The sequence below is a fragment of the Haemaphysalis longicornis genome, unplaced genomic scaffold (assembly GCF_048455015.1).
Source record: "Haemaphysalis longicornis isolate Haplotype H1 unplaced genomic scaffold, Haemaphysalis longicornis Haplotype H1 scaffold_5, whole genome shotgun sequence".
Classification (NCBI taxonomy): domain Eukaryota; kingdom Metazoa; phylum Arthropoda; class Arachnida; order Ixodida; family Ixodidae; genus Haemaphysalis; species Haemaphysalis longicornis.
The window spans coordinates 188936673-188952650 of record NW_027526385.1 but is presented as its reverse complement, the minus strand read 5'-3'; the positions used below and the strand labels follow the sequence as shown (position 1 = coordinate 188952650).

At 43.0% G+C, this 15978-nt stretch overlaps 1 protein-coding gene across 2 annotated transcripts in view; it reads right to left on the bottom strand.

Moving 5' to 3' along the window:
- Positions 1–15978, bottom strand: part of LOC144138901 (uncharacterized) — a 917654-nt gene continuing 901676 nt past the window's right edge. For both annotated transcript variants that reach the window (XM_077671409.1, XM_077671410.1), the window contains 5 exons: positions 14671–14742; positions 11168–11364; positions 9095–9213; positions 6488–6670; positions 1–2643 (listed from right to left, as the gene is read on the bottom strand). In XM_077671409.1, coding sequence (XP_077527535.1) covers positions 2545–2643; positions 6488–6670; positions 9095–9213; positions 11168–11364; positions 14671–14742 — 670 coding nt within the window. In that variant the 3' untranslated portion in view covers positions 1–2544. The remainder of the gene's footprint in view (positions 2644–6487; positions 6671–9094; positions 9214–11167; positions 11365–14670; positions 14743–15978) is intronic.

Below are 15978 nucleotides of genomic sequence, written 5' to 3'. Positions count from 1 at the left end.
TGTGTTCTTGGTCTGCCAATGACTATTATGAGCACTTAAAATATCAAATATACACACGTATATATCTCGTTCAAGCTAAATGCTACACCCCAGGAGAATAAGATAACGATATGTAGTTTTTGGTTCTTACCTCTTGAGTATTACGTATACCACGCCTTGTTCGGACAATGAAAGTAACATGTCAAATTTGCGACAGAAAAAGCCTCCATTGAGGTAGCGAATATGTAACCTTGAGAAAGCTATATGCCACGTAATTAGTTTCTGAACACTGAAAGTAAATCTGCGTGTATTCGTGGCAACACTGTGTTTGTTTCTTGTACCAAATACTTCATGAAGCAACTTGCCACAAGCTCTCGAATTTCGTCGCGTCTAGCTGAAGAATAAAGTGAGCACTTCAAAGAAAGTGTCAAACAGATGCCATGCCCAAAACCATTCCACGCATCACTGCATGCATTCTGCATTGAAGATGATCCACTGTGAGATATCCTGCAGAAGCAGCAGCCTGGTTTAGGGGTTGCTCTGTGTTCTGGCAGATATTTCAGGGTCCACAAATGTCTAAATAGCTTTCGATAAAGCATTACGGCAGGTGTATTTAAGGTGCTTCTCAACGAAAGTAAAAGTTATCGAAAGCAATTGGGTTTTTATTGCCTCTTACGGATCAAGCCCGTGCAGTTGTTGCAGTTAAAATCGGCATTAAAAAAATAAAAGGGACGTGCAAAAGTTATGATGTACTGTTTAATGCAATGTTTATAAGAATTCTTGCGCATTAAAAAATGCACAACTTTACAGAATGAAATGAAAACCATGTGATGTACGTATAACATTTGTTCCAAGCCTAAAAAACAGAGTAGCCTGGATGTATTTTGTGCTGCAATAATTCCTAGCTCGCTCACAATTTTTTTTTCTAGAAGCATCTAATGTACTTTTTCTGCTAACACTTCTTAGGTCACCATTTTACTGCCTTAAAAATGCTGTTCTTTTTTTTTAATGAGAATTCAATGCAATTTCAAAAGGCACCACCAGCACCTTCTAAGCCATTGATGCACTTGAAATGTGACCTAGTATGATTTGCATGCGATTGGTGTTGCTGAACTGAGTGGTATATGCAGTCATATAAATTAGTGTTTTTGCACAAATTAAGTTTTTACATTATTGTTGTTTGAAACCAATAAACTTTGTGTTTCAAATTAACTTTGGCTAAGCTAAAACCTCATCAATTTATATGGCATGTATCCAGAATTCAGAAGCATATGAACTTTCAAAGCAAACAAAGGCTTGTATGTTTTATAATCTTCACTGCATGCAACTAATGGTATGATCTAAGATAAGAAAATTTGTTTTTGCTGTGTCCTTGTAATTTGAGGAGGCTATATTGTTTAGTGCAGCAAGAAGAGCAATTTTTGTGTGCCTTTTGCTTTCTAAGTTCACAATTCAGCAAAATTATTCCAGCTTGACTTTAGCTTGAGAGACACGCAGTACATGTTGCCATAGTGCGCTTTTTTGTGACCATTAGACACTGCATATAAAAAATAAAACCTCACCGCACAAATCTGTTGATAAACATAATTTTTAAAACTAAACATTTTTTATTATTTTTTATTTCACACTTATATCTACAATTGCTATTTTCAGGCATCCTATGCCTGCAAATTGCTTCGTCCAATTGAGACGCTTCGCTCTGTAGCTTGTACAGTGGACAGTCAGTCGATAGGGTCAGCGATTGACCAGCTGTGCGATAGGACTAACTTAGGACACATGAACCACAAAAATATTACAAAATTTCGATGCTTCCCACATTACAAAGCAAGCGCTTCCTTCAAACCATTTCATAGGCCTACACAAAACATTGAACATAGATACACATACAGACAAAACAATTGGAAGCTATTTGTCATGCCGTTTCCACCATCGCATGCATCTAGCTCGAACAAAACAAAACGAATGTGAGTTTACATTGACTTCGCCTTCATGCATAAACGTACTGACCGTCATACTGTCACCCTTTTCCAGCAACAATAAACATACAGGTGCTCACACAGTACAAAAGGGATCCACATACAAGAATATTTCATACAGCATTCTGCAATATTTGCATCGATTTTCGCCACTCCTCTGTTCTGTACAGTAGCCATTAGTCATCGTCGGGAGGTTTACAGCTTTGAAAAAAAAAAAGCGGTCACTTTTTTTTCCCCTCTCGTTTACTTCTATTTACACAGAATTCACTTCCTATTTACAGGCAGTTGCCTTACTTCAGAGAATTGCTCCTCAAACAGACCACGGCTATCATCTTTTGTTTTTTCCGCTGTCTGGTGGCTGTGAAACATCCAGCAAAAACGCAGCCTCAATTTGTTCGAGGTTTGAAGAAGACTCGAGAAATGTACAAAAACTGGACGAAGTCACGGCACGGAGCATTGCAAGACCATCACTCGAAGCACAGGGCGTGGTGCTCATCTTGTGTCCATGCTGTCTCGGTCACGAAGGTGACATGTGCGTTGCATTGGTGATTCAGGGAATAGTTTGCCTCCGTCGTCAGTTAGCGAAAAGTTAACACGCATTTGTCGTCTCCATGTCGGTCGATTCGGGTTCGTTTCCCTGTGGGCTTGAGTAGCTGGCGGCTTCTTGCAGACGCATAAGCATATTCAGCTGCAATGGTGGAAATGCACAAGTTTGAACATCAAAAATGGTCGGTGATGGGTGCTGCGTGTCAAGAATGGCCGGTTCACGAGTTAAGGGGGGACGTGGCTTTCAAAATCAACTTTTTTATTTCTTTGTGGATTTTGATGAAAATTGGCACAGCAACTGGAAATGCTTCTGTGATAACACCATAAAAATTTGAAGTTAATATTTTGATAACTTTTTTATGTATGAAATTTTCTTTCTGTTCCGCTTGTACCGAGCTTGAGCGGCTTATAAAACACGATAGAAAACTTGTTCGAAGTGCTTTGCATTCCCAAATGAATGGACGAGGTCGTGACAGTTTTAGAATTTTTTTTTTACAACACAATGTTTTTTAGTTTTCATTTTTTTAGAGGTTAATGTGCAACAGGCATGTCAACTGTGAACGATTATTTGAATAAAAAAATCACAAAAAACAAATCTGGAAAACTAAAAGTGTCACGACCTGAACAGTTCATCAAGGAATGTAATGCAAGAAACGGAATCAAAATAGATCCAGCGGTCACGAAGAAATCCCTGGGACAAGCGACACAGGTGGCAAAAAAAACTGTTTTGAGAAAACGGCTTCCGAAGTTGCAACATAGGTTTCACATATCAAAAGTCGTCACGGTTGTAGCCTTTCATGTCCTTTTGAACATGGGGCTTCTGGAAGGCCTTGCCTTGAAATTGGAGTGCCTTTTCAGCCTTTCTCTTTCCAGAAAACATCATTTTCAGCTCCTCCGTGAAGAGTACATACCCCCCTTTGCAAACCAAACGGAGGGGAGATGGGTTTCAATGGGCTTTCAATGCAAAGTAGGTTAGTTGGTTGGCTGTATCGCACTGGACAACCTCCTTTTGCAGTGTTGTCACCATGGCAACAAGTTAAGCATTTTTTTAACTTAAATTTGAACATTTTTGGCTTTTTTTTCATGTTTTATCTTGCCTGGCACAGCAACTTAGTACTCATAGTGCAGGTGTTCATTGCCAAAAGTTTGCATACCACAAGGTTGAAAATGAGCTACTTTGAAGCTTGGTAGAGTATTCTGCATAACTCCCAACTTCAATGCAAGAGCATATTTTTTTTTACTACTTTTGACATTCAAGGCATCCAATATTTCTCGCAGCACAGCTAGTATGCCCTGAGCAATGGTATCAATAATTTCCCTAAAAAAATCACTGTTAAATGCTGCCACAGTAACGTACATTTTTAACGCAGAGAGCATATTTTTATTCCTATATTACTAACTCAAACCTGCTTGCATGAAAATTACAAGTGCACGGGAAACGTTGCGCAAGAAAGACGATATGGCTCGCGCGCATCGCAGCGCACGCTTACCGCGACATATCGAGCTTAGATTATACCTGATATGGCTGGTCAGGTCGCTTTTAAGATTAAAACTAACGTCGCAGGCATTAATTACAACTACTGGCGTTCAATCGTAACCGGTTGCCCAGTCATGTGATGCTCCAATGCGCGTCGGCTATGCCGTGCGCGCCGCAGCGTTTGACGCGTCGACCGTTTCTTTCTCAAGGCTAGCGAGCCCACAGTCAAAACACAGCAATAACTAAGCGTGTAAACATCGCAAACCCGACTAAAAGTTCACTTCACGAACCGCTATCGCAAGCGCGCACACCGCGTCACCCTCCGGGGTCTGGCGACGGTAGAGTCACGCGCACCACGAAGCGTTCGATGACCTCCGCCTTTCGAGCCACACAACTTCCCGTAATCTGGCTCGTTATCTCTGGCATTCCCATCGCGATAACGTCCGTGTTGAATACCACCGATTGAATAGAAACTTGGCCGAGCGAAGCACCGAAAATGAACTCAAACCGCACGCTGCGCAGTTCTGGCGGCCGCCATCTTGCATTGCGCCGCAACACCCAATCAGGAGGGCCGGCTTGGCGCGGCCCGACCGGAGGACGAATAGCGCTTCAGCATCTATTTCTAGCTTCGTTTGTGCGTCATTTCTTTTGGGCTGTTCGTGCGTTTGTGAATGAACGAAGATAAAAGAGACGAGCGGAACGGGAAAGACGATCGCTCGGCCGACCTAACCATATCAAAATGGCCGCGCCCGGTGGCACCGTTGCGGAGATAGAGCGCTCCGAAAATTGCCGTTTTTTCGCCCTTTTGCGCTGATAGTTTGTCACCGCGCCTGACAAAAGTATTTTTTATGCCACTTTGCGACGCTTTTCAGCGTAAAAACTTTGCAGACGCACAGAATAGGAAACATAGAAGCCGAATATGTGGGTTTCAAAAAAACGATGTTTTGGTCATTTTTCCGAAGTTGAAAGCCGCGTCCCCCCTTAACCACGCAAAAGTGCTTTTGTTTCCTTGTATTCGGAGAAATGTTTTGTAACACTTTCTAAAAGCTTTGTTTGCAATCCAGAAAAAGTTTCGAACAAGATGTATGCCTAAGCAAAGAAGCAGGCAACGATTATGATCATCACCAATGCTACCGCTAAAATGAAACTGGCTGGCGAGAAAATTCGGGGTGTTTATTTGCCATCTATTGTTAATTGCTGCCTATTATTTGCATTTTGCAAGATTTGGCAATTGTGGCCTTGGTGATCAACACCGTATTTTTAAAAATAAGAGGCAAGGTTCTTGTAATTGCCCGCCCAAAAGCACACCTCGTGCAACATTTGGGCTTATGCCACAGATATTATGACACTCTCTATTTCCCAAACCTAGAACTACAACGAGCTCAACCTCTAAGCAGTTTAGCTATGCAGAAAAGACGACCCAAGTCACCACAGCGCCACCACACAATGATTCTATTCAGTCTTACAGTATGGAATAAAATAATGCAGCTTGCTTTTTCAGTTAGACCTAAATCGTGTGACCATTGCAGTAATTTTTGCTTTCTTTTGTGATGCTCCGAAAGTACTTCCCTTCTCATGCTACATGTGTGGTTGCATTAAATATGTTGCGAATAAAGTATAATGCCCATCATACTTTCAGACATCCAAACGCTCCCTATAATATTTTGAAGTATAGTTTTCTTCATTTTAAGCACTTTTCAAATCTTTCATTGCTTCAAACTTTTCACAGCAATGACAGCTGAAGATTCTGCAGGACTTTTACTGAACGCACAGTGCCATAAAAGCATTATGTCTTTTGTGCACTTTCTTTCATTAGGGCATAAAAAATTCCTTGGAATCAGGTGGTGCTGACAGAATTCAGAAATGTAAACTTGGCTGAGAAGCTTGACGTTTGCGCCATCCCTCAATAATAATTTATATGCTAATGTAAACCGGGCCTACAGACGACATCAGCGAGAAGTTAAAACCTTCACTTTAAAATGGAAATGTTGCTCAAGCCAATGTTTCAACTTGTCTGAAGGAAATTAGTTCTCCTTGTTGAAACGGTGGCTCGAGCAATATTTTTCATTTCTAATAATGGTGTCTCAGAGTTACATGGATAAACATTTCCAGTGTGTTGCAAAACACAAAGACTTATTCACTAAAGATCAACCAAACAACCAGCATGCATTACCTAGACTCATGTTGCTTTTATATGCTTTGTAACAAAGAACATTAAATCTTTTTCAAGGGTTTATAAGAACTCCAGGATTTTCAAGGCCCGGATAACGAGCTTTTCAAATTCAACCGTTCCGACATTTTTGACATTCAACTGTGCCGACAACTGTTCTGACGTACTCAGGTCCCAAACCATTCCTCGTAGGCCATTTCTAGATTCACCGGCCATTCCAGTAAGCAAACCAAAGGAACAATAGTGGGGGTATTTACACTTAATGCTGGCAAGAATTTCTTGTGACATGTCAACAAACAGTTTGCATTTCACAAGAGGTACAAAGCGACGGAGACTCACCAGAGGATCCGCCTCGGCGTCGTTCTGCTCCGGTGCGACCTTTGGCCCCGCACTGGGGTCGTACCCGACGTCTTCGGGTCGCAACCTGAGCAGCTGCGGTGCTTCGGAGGCGGAACCCGGCCACGGGTACGTCTCGAGCACCCACTCGGCCGGGTCTTCCCACGCCGCTCTCCGGCCATACAGCTGCGCGGGAAGAGAATGACGCCACCGTAACTTTACACTCTCTCCCAATGACGAGATTCTCACCGTTGGTACTGGATTTGATCGAGTCAGACATGCTCGTTTACGCAACTATGGTGATCGACTGATTCGTCAACCTTTTTTGGTGTACAAATTAGGCTTCTATTATTTTCGCTCCCCACAATATCAATGCGTGTGGAGTGTTCTTGGTTCTGTTCTTAGTGTCCGCTGTTTTTTTTCCCCATCTACAAATTGGTTTTTCGTGGGAAAATGCTTTTAATCTTCTGCCCCTACTTTTTTCACTGGCTCCCTCTGCCAAAGCTTGGTTGGAGCGAGTTTTGTTCCCCCCTGCCTCCTTTTTCGTTTTTTACGGGGGACACGAAATAAATACGGGAAAATAAATAAAGCTGTGCGACGCGCAGAAAACAAAAACAGCGGGATTGTGATATCGTCCATCATTCCGTTTGCCAGAGCTTAGTCGCGGGAAGCAGGTTATAATGACAATGCATAGTGCCATTACAATGTAGCAACGTGTATGTACCAACTACGTGCCCATTCCTATATGTCTGCGTACACAGACAGACAGAAAAGTATTTCTAGCCACGCATACAATAATACACACGGAAATCTTTCAGAACGGAGAAATGGAATGGAAAATAAGTTGCTTATTAATAAGATTCAAAGTAACAAAATGTGATGAAATTGAATGAGTAAGTTTTTCCAACTTCAAGGGTGTGCACCACACCACGTATTTCGAACCTCGGTGTAATGAAGTCCTGTTCGCCAAAATTTCACTGTAATGAGGTGTCACAGACAACTTGGTGTAAACTGCTGGTTCTTGATTAAGATTTTGGGATGTGCAAGTGCTGAAACGGCTCGCGATAATGTGTGGGCAGTTAAGGAGCCATGAAGACAAAATACAAGTTGGGTTTATTAAAAAGACTGCTTAGTCGAGATAACAATGATACCAATATCATCGCAATCTTCGAACAAATAACGGAGATATTAAAGAAAACGTGTGAAGCCATGGCGACCCCCTAGCCAATTTCCAGCAACTTTTCTATGACGTCGCGGAACCTTGTTTGTGCAATTGGCGGCCGCCTAACTGACCTGTTGCAACGAGACATGACTGGACGTCTGTAATGGGGCCTCTAGTTCCATTTGACCGCATCACTTGAATGCTAATGTGCAGTTAACGCCCTGAAAATTATATTTTATTGTTGGCCCATATGACGTCATTCTTGCTCATAACACGTCACTGTGGCGTAAAATTTGAAAGTTTTGAATACTTCTTGCTTTGTTTTTCGTTAAAAAAACATCTTTTGTGGCTCTAATGGAGCTGAGTGAGATACTGCATCCTAGTTCTTTCACATCAAACAAAGTTGTATTTTCTCTTCATGGCTCCTTTAAATGGGCCACTTAACGCTGCAATTAATTGATGCAGCAAGTGCAGTGCATAAAAGTAAGATGATCAGGAACTCTACCAACTAGCTGATGAGGGTGCCCTTCGGGGAGAAAATATGGCAAATCTGACAAGTACGGTGTACAGAACAGTCACTAGGGGGCACTAGTAATTCTACTGTTTCGTCCTTCCTCAGCTGTTTTGTTGGTACTGCATGGTGCATTTTGAAACACGATTGATGCACGCTGACACCGCGCATCACTGTGTGCATTCTTTTCGCACCATCCACGTAGACAATTTTGCTCTTACGGTAACTGGTGTTTTGGCATTGCCTCCAGGCAGTGTAGCCCTTGGTAGAAAACGGTGCACGTGTGTTAAGAGCAGCACACACTACCGTAAAGTTCTGACAGAACGCCCACACATATTTCAGAGATATCAAGTGAAAAATACAGGATTGGCAATCTTTCGAATCAGGTGCGAAAAACTACAAAAAGTGGCCGCACCACCAATCGATACAGCGGAGGTATCAAAAAAAAAAAAAAAAAAAAAAAAGCAGATGGCCGAACTTTTGGGTCGAGTGCGGAAAGGACAAATAAGTGACCGCATCAACACATGAATAGATGATTCACTCATCGGTGCTAAAGCCATCGATTTTAGGGGGTGGGCAATCTTTCGGGTCTCTTAGTAAATTGAACATATCATCCCTAAAGGAAGGGGGGGGGGGGGGGGGGGGACGTTCTTGCTTAGAACTTTTTGGTCAGCATATTGGTGGCCGATCACTTGTGCCAATAAGAGGGGAGGGGGTGCCCCTTGGAGGCATTTTCAAAGCTTTCAACACCAGCCGAGTTACCCGGCTGAGAGATTTGATGAGTGCCCATGTTATGTTCTTCCATTTGTTGCGTCTGGCAGGATCTGTGAACGTGAATGTCATCCAACTGGTTCAATTTCCCGTACTCTCAAAGTTGTGTGCTACCTCTATCACCTTGTTTCTTTTTTTTTTTTATAACATGTGTTCAAAGGCCCACCTGCAGACCCTCGCGCACAGCTTCCAGGAGGTACGGCACGATGCTGTAGTTCCACAGGTCCGTGAACCACACCTGGGAACCCGCCACATCCATGGGGCATGCCAGGAACAACCGGGGACCTGAACAGCGGCAGGAGGAACATCGTGAACCATAGGCAACAAAATCAAGTCTCTACTGTAGCCAATAGCCGTACAATTGGATGAGCAAGTGCTATTTTTAGAATTTAGCGATAATCCGTCAGCACTTGTAAAATATTTCTAAAAATTTAAACAATTCCGCCGCTTAACAAATAAACGTAAAAAGGCAGTGCAGAAACATGTCGACGACTAGAAAATGTAACACAGAGTCAAGAACGCAAAGATTCAACTGTTGGCAACAGCAGTTGTTTAAAAACTACTGAAAATGGCAAAGGTTGAAAAAAGGGGGTACTGATACCCCTTCAGCTGTTTTTGATACCCTAACTTGAGGCACTGCAAGCTGTAAATGCTGGAACAAGACTAATGAAGCTTTTCTTTGAAATAAACGGGGGGAAAAGTGCCAAACACTCAGAAAGAATGTATGTGGCAACTTGAGTTGAAAACAGCTTTCTAAATGCAGGCTTGTTAATAATAGCACACAACAGACGCAATTGCTATGGCCAACATTAAATTTTACGTTGGCTCATGTACACATGTAGCTGCTATAGAGGGTACTGCAACATTACAATAACAGGCATTTTTGCAATACTATGAGCAAATGCTAAAGTACATGCTACCATTGTTACTCATCATCAGAAAACGGTACATTGGATTTCTAAACAAATGCTTAAAAAAGTTAATGTATTGGCTCTTGCGATGATCTCGAATGCCATATGTTTTGAAGCCATCATTCGTGCTAGACGTTCTCGTGTGATGCAAGGTTGACTTGACTTGCTTTCGACGGTGCGGAGTTTCGTTCAGTAGTGTGGAGTGACTGGCTGATTCTGGGGTGTTAACACGCCACTGAAGCTACTAAACCTTGGCTGTGAGGCATGCCATAGTGGAGCGTTGTGCATTGACTTTGACCAACTAACGACCTCTAAGGGTGACTCACCTGTTAACATTCCTATAGGACTTCATGACCCACAGGCTTAAAAACCATTGTGCACCAAAACTTAAGTTTTACAATTTAAAAAATCATTCACAATAGCATAGTTTGCTTACTTTAGAAATATGTGACTTATGTACTGAAATAAATACAGAAAACTCTCCCTTGCTAGACAGCTAGCACCATTTACTGAAAACTAGGCAAACCAAAAGGTGTTTCTTTTTTATTTCATTTAAAGAAGTGCTACATTTTCAAAAGAAGCAAAGTACTTCATTAGGAATGTTTCTATAGATTTCTAAACCTTTTTGTATTGGTGCGCGATGCTTTTTAAGCCCGCTGGCCATGAAGTGGTAAATGCCACAGGAATGTGATCATGCTGGTTCCCCTTAATGTACAGTTGTGTGGAGCTGTGCTTGAGTATGAAGTTGGTTAGGTTTGGGACAAGCACGACTGCGTGGATTTAGTAAATTGATACGAGTAGGTATACATGTGGAGTGGATTTGGTATGGGACGAGGCCAGTTGCGTGCGGTCATTCCGGCGTGACAAGAGCCATGTGGTGTTGTTTAAACGGGGGCCACGAAGACAAAATAAAAGTGTGCTTCATTAGAAACACTGCTTTGTCTCAGTAACAATGGCATTAATTTTACTGCCAACTTCAAACAAGCGACCGAGCTGCCAGGGAGAGCAGATGAAGCAGTGCTGACTCCTCCCCAGCCTCTTTCCGGCAGCTGTTGCTTGACGTCGCAGAATCTTGCTTGCATGAATGATGGCCATTGAACTAACCAATCGCTAAGATATGACTGGACGATTGCAGTTGGGCCTCTAGTTCTGTTTGACCGCACCACTTGAGTGCTAACGTGCAATTAACGCACTGAAAATTATGTTCTTGGCGACGGTCCGTATGATGTTTTCCTGCCCATAACATGTCACTATGGTGCGAAATTCAACAGCATTTCAGCACTTCTAGCAACAGAGTGCCACATAGACGAGAGGGGAAGAAGACCTACCGATGGTGACGTCGGAAGAGCTGTGTGCCTCGAGGAACTGGTTGAGCTGGTGCCAGGCGCGGGGCATCCAGTCCACCACCTTGGCCAGGTCGGGTAGCCGCAGCCCCGTGGCAATCTCTTCCTCCACCAGGCGCCGCCGCAGGTACCGGCCCAGGAAGCCCTTCACGGGCTCCATGTGGTTGGCACACAGGACCCACCTGCACTGGCACGAAGGGGGAGGCTGCTCTCAGGTCCCCGTCCCGGTCGTGGGAATCGTAAGTGCTGTGTAACAGCACTTCTTCCTCCGAGCTGCTTTTTTTCAAGAAAAAAGAAACGCCACCCTTTTTTTGTTAATTTAGGCTTCAAGAGTAAAAATATGCCATGTTACTAAGGCAACAAACAGTGCTAGTTGCTGTGACGGCACCCACGACAGCGCACAAAAACAGTCTTGTAACAGATTCCCATCTGGTATATGAACGAAACTCTACGGCTGTCACAACCATAGAGTTTCCATAATAAGGTATTCTAGAGGGAAGACTGCCACTCAAGTGTTGTGCTGCTATAGAGGCAGCCGTATGGTCCATTCCTACTTGACGTAGCTCGCAACATGGCTTCTTTTTGCTCGTGACGCCACAATCAACAACAGGGCTGACCTTTTTTTTTCTCGTTTGTCTTCTTGCATGAAGCTGTTAGAAAATTCCTCGTACAAGGAAATCTTTTAAGAGCTGTGCTTTTCTGTTGATAAAACAACTTTAAGAAGTCCTTCAACTAGAGTTTTGTGATCCTAAGCAGCTGCAGAAAGCTTTCAAGCTTGTGCATGACACATGCACAACGTGTCTTCATGGTAGATGACACGACACTCGTTGAACCATGGCTTAGGTGAGCAATAGTGCTACATTTGCCTGTGGTATATACTACCACGAAACTCTATGTCCGCGAAAATGTATTGTGATATACTCTTACGTTTCTCTTTAAGCCAGGGATAAGTCATAATTATGGAATAAAATCCTCTTCTGTAAGACCGTATATATTGAATGCGTAAGGAAGGTTGATACAGAGCTTGCACTGCAGCGAAACTCGACAATCAATGCATTTAGCCTTAGCCGTCATGCTGTAGCTGAGTGGTATACAAAGTTAATGCAAAAGGACTTTGGTGATATGTTTACACACCTACATTAACTGAATTTTTTAATTCACACGCTGTACAAACTGCCCACTCTTCTGTCTTGAAAATCTTTTGCGAGCACTTGTTTAGTTACTTTGCAGTCAGATAAAAAAAAACTTTTTGTCACCACAGGAAGCTTTGGCACCGTGATGATGATGACGATGGTAGGCTGTCTTTTCTTACATGCTAATCACATCGCCGCTTATTGCCCAGATTTTTGCGTTCACAATACTGCCAGGCTTAATTAAGGGGCTACACTGCTCTTATTAAAATAGCTCATTTTCATTCTTAAATAAACTCTGTGAAACTGTCATTCTTGGTGCTTTTTTCCCGCTGATTTCAAACATGCCATTGTTTTTTGAGCCAGTGAACTAGTATTAGCCATTTTTGCAGGAACAATAAACAAAACAGTGGTAGTCGTAATACTGTAATCGTTACATTTTCCAACACTATGAACCCTGGTGAGTGCACTAAGAGAATTGGTTTTTGATGCACTGCTTGGAGCTAATTTTACAGCTAAATAAAGTTTCGTGTTTGAAATGGCCACTTGAAATGGTTCCCTGCCACTGGTGCCACCAAACTTTATTGAGCTGTAAAATTAGTTCCAAGCGGCGCATCAAAAAACCGATTCTCTTACTGCACTCACCAGGGTTCATAGTGTTGGAAAATGTAACGATTACAGTTTTATGACTACCACTGTTTTGTCTATCATTCCTGGAAAAATGGCTAATTATCTCTAGTTATCTTGTAAACTAGTTGACTGGCTCAAAAAACAATAGCGGGGAAAAAGCAGCAAGAGTGATAAGCTTCTGCAAAGGAAAGTTTGACATCCACCTAAATGCAGCCATACGGCTACAAAGAGATTTTGGGATTTAGGGATTTCCCCTAAATCTGGCCGAAACCAGATTTAGGGATTTCCCCTAAATCTGGTCGAGTGACAAGTTTCACAGAGTTTAAGTAAAAATTAAAATGAGCTATTTTAGCAGCAGTGTACCCCTTTAAGGGAGCTCATTTACGTGTCTAAAAAGTGGCAATGGTTTGACATTATTCTTTGCTCCGCTTTCAATGGCCTTTCCTGGGCTGCCTAACCACAAAAATTCGTCAGTCGGCATATCACTCAATTTAAATAGCACTGTCTACCCAGCCAAAAAGATGAAGCAATGCTTGAACACTTGAACATGAAGTCCAAGCCATCCCCAAACTTTTTTAACACTGGTAAAATAAAACAACGCATTAAAACAGCATCAAAGAGAGCCGATATAAAAGCAAACCCTAAAACATTGCAGTTTGGCTCAAGCTGCTCCAAGCGCAACAGATAGCACACGAGCAGTGCAAACATGCTGCAGACCAACATCATCTTTAGATGATTTGTGCAGTGAACCAAGCCGATACACAGCCAACCTTTCTCAAACAGCAACCCCGGACACATTCCTTCTCAGCTTACTTTCCGAGTATTACACCAGATGCCAAGACTTCAAAAAAGCAGACACTTCTCTCACGTGCATTTACATTGGTAAGACCACAGTTTAACAAAAGACCTACCTAGATCATCTCCACTTTACTATCACAACCACTCGGTTAACGCACCTTAACTAAGACAGATAATGTGCCCTGTGTTCCTTTCGTACCTATGCAGCTACCAACACGAACATCAACCACCTTGCAATGTGCAGACAGTCCAAAGCATGGAGGAAGAAAAAGTTAAAAGACGGCGCCGCCGGAGAAACGTGAAGCCTATACATAAAAAGTAAAATCGAAGTCGGCCCAGGCGTCACTGCACCACGTGACCCCACCGCACCGCCTCTGTATGGGCCGCCGCGCTCTTCAATTTCGTCTGCTCGAAACTGCTCTGCGGCCCGTTGTCACGAAGCCTGCTATATGTTGATTTTTTTTCCCACGGCTTTTGTCTTCCGCACGTACGCGGCACTCCTGCCCGCACACGGGCATGAGATCGCCGAGCAGACAAACGCAGGAAGGACGGGGAACAGCTACCGCCAACGAAACACGAGAGATGCCCCGGAGTCGGAGACCGCCGCCGCCGCCGCCGGCCCACCCGACCTTGGAGGGCCGACTGCGGCGGCTTGAGAAAGGGAAACGGCGGAGGGAGCGGCTTCAACGGACCTGGGCTTGCGAAGGCTAGCTGCGTGACGTCATGCCGTCTCCTAACTTTTTTTTCCTCCATGGTCCAAAGTACCACTCATTCAAGCACAACAACCTTTCCTATCAATACATCAGCAGCAGCACAGGTGCCTTGGTTGTGTAATTCATTGCGTCGACACTCCAGACTCAATTCTGCAGCCACTATGCACTTATAAAAACAAGTGAGGAAAGAGCAAGGGGCAAAAACGAGGCTGCTTGCCTGAAGTTGTGGTGCAGTTGCAGGTTGGTCGTTGAGCACGTGGCCTGGTTCATTGTTCCTATGATGTACGGGCTGCAGAGACAGGCACGGGAAAGACAAAAATTCAAATTAGGTTTCTGGTCTATAACGTACTACCCTACGCAAGTAGCTTTCAAAGCAGAAACTACAAAACCTGTGTTTTTATGGAGAAAAAAAAAGGGCTTTGTTTGACCACTGATGTGTGATTAGATTTTATTGACAAGATTGCTTTTTAACAATCGGTGGCTCTTGACCAAAGGAGCCACCAGTGGCAAATCCACAAACCAAATGGTATTACTGCCAATATGGTGAGGCACGTACAGTGATGTTACTGCCATAATTGCATCTGCAAATTGCAGTCAAGGCCACCAATTATGTAACCGCATCATTTTATATAATAGGCACGACACATCTAACTCACCATCGGTGCTTTTCTTAACACTTTACTAACATACAGTGCAATGTTAAGGCTGAAAGCCATTGCTGCTCTCAGCATACCAGTCCGACTCTCTACCTGTAGTAAAGTGGTACTGACATCAATTTTCGGGCTTGATTTTATAATACGTTTCAATTCCCTCATCAGAATACCTTGGCTGAAACATGAACGGTCTCCCTATAAAAAACGTTAATATAAAGGTGTATAAGAAACGTGTTAGTCTTGTACAAACTTGTATCAGTTTTGTGAGTTTTTTGTACTCGACGCATTTATTTTTAGATGAAGCCGTTAGTTGCAAGTACTAACAGAACAAATACAGCACTAATAGACTTGAGAGCTATTAGTTTGTATAAGTCTAACAAGAACTAATAGAGAGACTCTAAGGAGAGCCGCAATAAAAGTCATCATTTCCGCCTAAATTAACAGTGGTTATCAAATATCCTCCGTGATGGTGGGCCTAATGCCTTTAGGCAGCACAGAATCAGTGGCGGGGCAGTCAAACCAGCACGTCCGCCAGTTTTTTTTGCAGTGTTACGGCGTTTGCCGAAACGGCGAGGCAATCGCTTGGTTCTGCCACGCGCATCCTCCAGACTTAAACAAATGGAAACCAAAACTGGCGACCTGCAGTTTGTTCTGCGTAAATAATTACTGCGCACTCAGGTATTTCAAGTACTTTTGTAGCATAGTTAGGCCATGGAGCTCCAGTGAAAGCAATACAAATAAAGCACAAAAATATGGTGTCGGTACTCCTTTTTAAGGTTGTCGTATGGAGCATAACGGTTGCTGCCATCAATGAAGCGGTTAGCCGCTTCATAAACATACTCGCATACACTGGATTTAATCTTCTTGTGCAT